Here is a 2,734-nt window from a genome sequence, read left to right as displayed (position 1 = left end):
CCCCCCCCCCCCCCCCCCAGCACCGTCCGTGAGCGCATGCACGCTCCACATCCCGCCCCCTGCCTCCTCCTGCCCTCGGACAAAAGTGGGGCCCAGCGCAGGCACCTCCCCTCGGGCGGCGTGCGGCCGGCCCTCTTTTGGCGAAAAAGAGGGCACTCGGGCATCCGGCGCAACTGACCATGCACCGTCCGTCTCCGTCCCCCGGCGTGGGCCGGGGGAGCACGCCGCTCGGGACCGGGTCCCCCTCCCGAGGGGGGGGGGGCCTTTGCCTTTTTCAGAAGTTCACCAGAGACTCCGGCCGTAGGATGGCCCGCATGTCGTCGGGGGGAGCGGCGAGAGGGGGACACCGCCACCACCACACGGGCGGGCATGCGCCAAATGCAGGATCCATCCTCGCGCCCTCACGCGAGACTCTTGCTCAGCATGCCTGGGCCCCTCCGGGCGAAGTGTCCGTTAAACCGTCGCGCGGCGCCCAGTTTGTGGCGGGTGTCGGCATTCCCCCACCAGGGAAGCCGTCTTCTCTCAACGGAAGGCGAAGGGCTTGACCGCCGGGTCGCGCCCATGCACCGGAGGGCGGCGAAATGGGCCAGGCGAGCCGGCGACCGGTGTCCAGCGCGCCCGGGGCATGATCCCCGTCACCGCCGTAGCCCAATCCCGTTGGGACATGGATAGATATATTCATTTCGGAAAGACGCATCCATCAATAAAAATCATGGATGTGTCCCTTTTGCAAAGGATATATTGGTTTTAATTATTCGTGATTTATGAACAACATGATCACAATCAGGCGGTTCCCCCCGGGCTCCGGTGCACTCTGGCATCCCTCCTCCCCGGGGGGCCTCCCCCCCCCCTTTCACAATTCCTTTGGCTGGGTTTCTCAGTCACCAAACAAGCAGCCCCCGGGGGGAGGGAGACACGATGCAGATCCCGGCCCAGGCCCTCAGCCACATTACTCCACGGAGATCCTCCTGCTCCAGACCGGTGTCCCGATCACTCTGGGATTTGGGCGTCTATGTGGGCCGTCTCACGCTCCCTCGCCGGTGTCCCGTCCAACCATCCCCGCCGGAAAGACCCCCCCCCCCCTTGGGCGAGTAATGGGGATTCTGTGATTCTTCCCGTCTACCCCCCCCCCCTATTCGTAGCTGCCTCCTCTCTGCGCCCCATGTGCATGATATGGATGAGAGATGGCTACATATGCCCATACAACTGACGGATGATATTTTTAGAAACAGGATTCTGCTGGGAGTTTTTTCTTCTGAAGGGGATGTTATGTGTGTGCACGACACCGGAAGGCCCGGCCCCAGAGGGCACACCTCCTCCACCCCCTCGCAAGGGGGCGGGAGGAGGAGGTGGAGCATGGGTGTGTGGATGGAGAGAGGGAGAGGCCCCTCATGGTGTGGATATACATGCTGCTGCTGCTGGCGCCGCAGGCAAGGTACACCCACAGCAGAGGGCCGGAGAGGGGAGGAGCGGGGGCGCCAATGCTTCCTGGGGCGCGAAATGAATGCACACAGGCTCTGCACACACACACGCACTACGAAGAGCCTCCCCCGCCCCCCCCCCCCACGCGCCTCATCTGTGGCTTCCGCCGGGGACACACGTGTGCGCGGTACTTTGTACACATACACACCCGCACATACGCTCCCACTTGCCGCCCCTCGCGCATGGGGGGGGGGGGGGAGGGGGAGCAGAGGCGAGGGGGGATCAAACCATGTGCGCATGGGGGGGGAGGGGGAGGGCTCGTGGTATCCCCGGGGTTATTTTCCTTTAGACGTAGGTGTTGTAGCCCTCGTCACGGCGGTTGAGGTGGCGGCTCTCCTCCACCATGCGCTCGTGCTGACGGTTGCGGTTGATGCGGGAGATCATGAAGCAGGAGAAGCCGAAGCAGAGGATCTGCAGAACGGCAATCACAATGCCGGCCGTGGCGATGTAGGCCAGATTGCTCTCGATGAAGCTGATGATCGAGGCACTGCACGACTCGGTGAAGCCGGTGGCCGCGGGGCAGTTCTCCGTGGGGACCGAGTGGTCATCGGTGGTGCTCCAGCCACAGCACTTGAACTATATGCACATGCGCATATCGCGGGTGGCCGGCCGCGCATGGGGCCAAGCGGGGCGGTGTGGAAATGGGGGTCAGGACACACACGTGCGGGGAGGGAGACGGAGCGGTGGACGCGACTGGGGGAAGGGGCGCCAAGTGAGCACTGTATGTGCGCGTGTGTGGGCACGTACGCGGTTCTGGAGGTCCTCGATGGCGTCCTGATCCTCCTCATGCAGGCGGGACCAGCTCTTCTGGGCAATCTCCGGGATGTCGTCGCGCATCAGGTAGGCAGTGATGCCGATGGCAACCTCGCAAACGATGAACAGGAAGGTGAAAGTGGCATAGGCCTTGAGCATGCCGGGCGACTCGCGAATCGAGCCGAGGCAGCCAAGGAAGGAGATGATGGTAACCAGACAGCCGAGGATGATCATACCCACGGACAGGGTCACCGACGTCAGGGCGGACAGCTCATCATGCAGGGCGTAGGCACCGACGGTGATGAGGGCCACACCGGAGATGAAGAAAAGAAGGTTGACCACAGCGGTCACGATCTTGAGGAAGCGCAGGTTCGAGGCGGCCATGGTGTTGCTCGATTAGGCGCAAGAGGGGGGGAGGGGGGGGGGGCTGGAGGCGCGTGTGTGCGCAAGGGCATTTATGGGCATTTCCAGGGGGGGGGGGTAAGTAAATTGCAACAGG

General features: G+C 63.5%; 1 protein-coding gene across 1 annotated transcript; it reads right to left on the bottom strand.

Moving 5' to 3' along the window:
• Positions 1-1,652: 1,652 nt before the first annotated feature.
• Positions 1,653-2,656, bottom strand: H696_02781 (hypothetical protein). Its single transcript, XM_009496679.1, has 2 exons — positions 2,230-2,656; positions 1,653-2,058 (listed from the first exon to the last, which is right to left on the bottom strand). The coding sequence occupies exons 1-2, from the start codon at positions 2,617-2,619 to the stop codon at positions 1,768-1,770; spliced, it is 681 nt and encodes a 226-aa protein (XP_009494954.1). The 5' UTR covers positions 2,620-2,656; the 3' UTR covers positions 1,653-1,767.
• Positions 2,657-2,734: the final 78 nt, after the last annotated feature.

The sequence above is a fragment of the Fonticula alba genome (assembly GCF_000388065.1).
Source record: "Fonticula alba strain ATCC 38817 unplaced genomic scaffold supercont2.4, whole genome shotgun sequence".
In the NCBI taxonomy this organism is placed as follows: Eukaryota; order Rotosphaerida; family Fonticulaceae; genus Fonticula; species Fonticula alba.
Note: the sequence above shows the minus strand (reverse complement) of the source record. Positions and strands in the feature narration are given on the sequence as shown.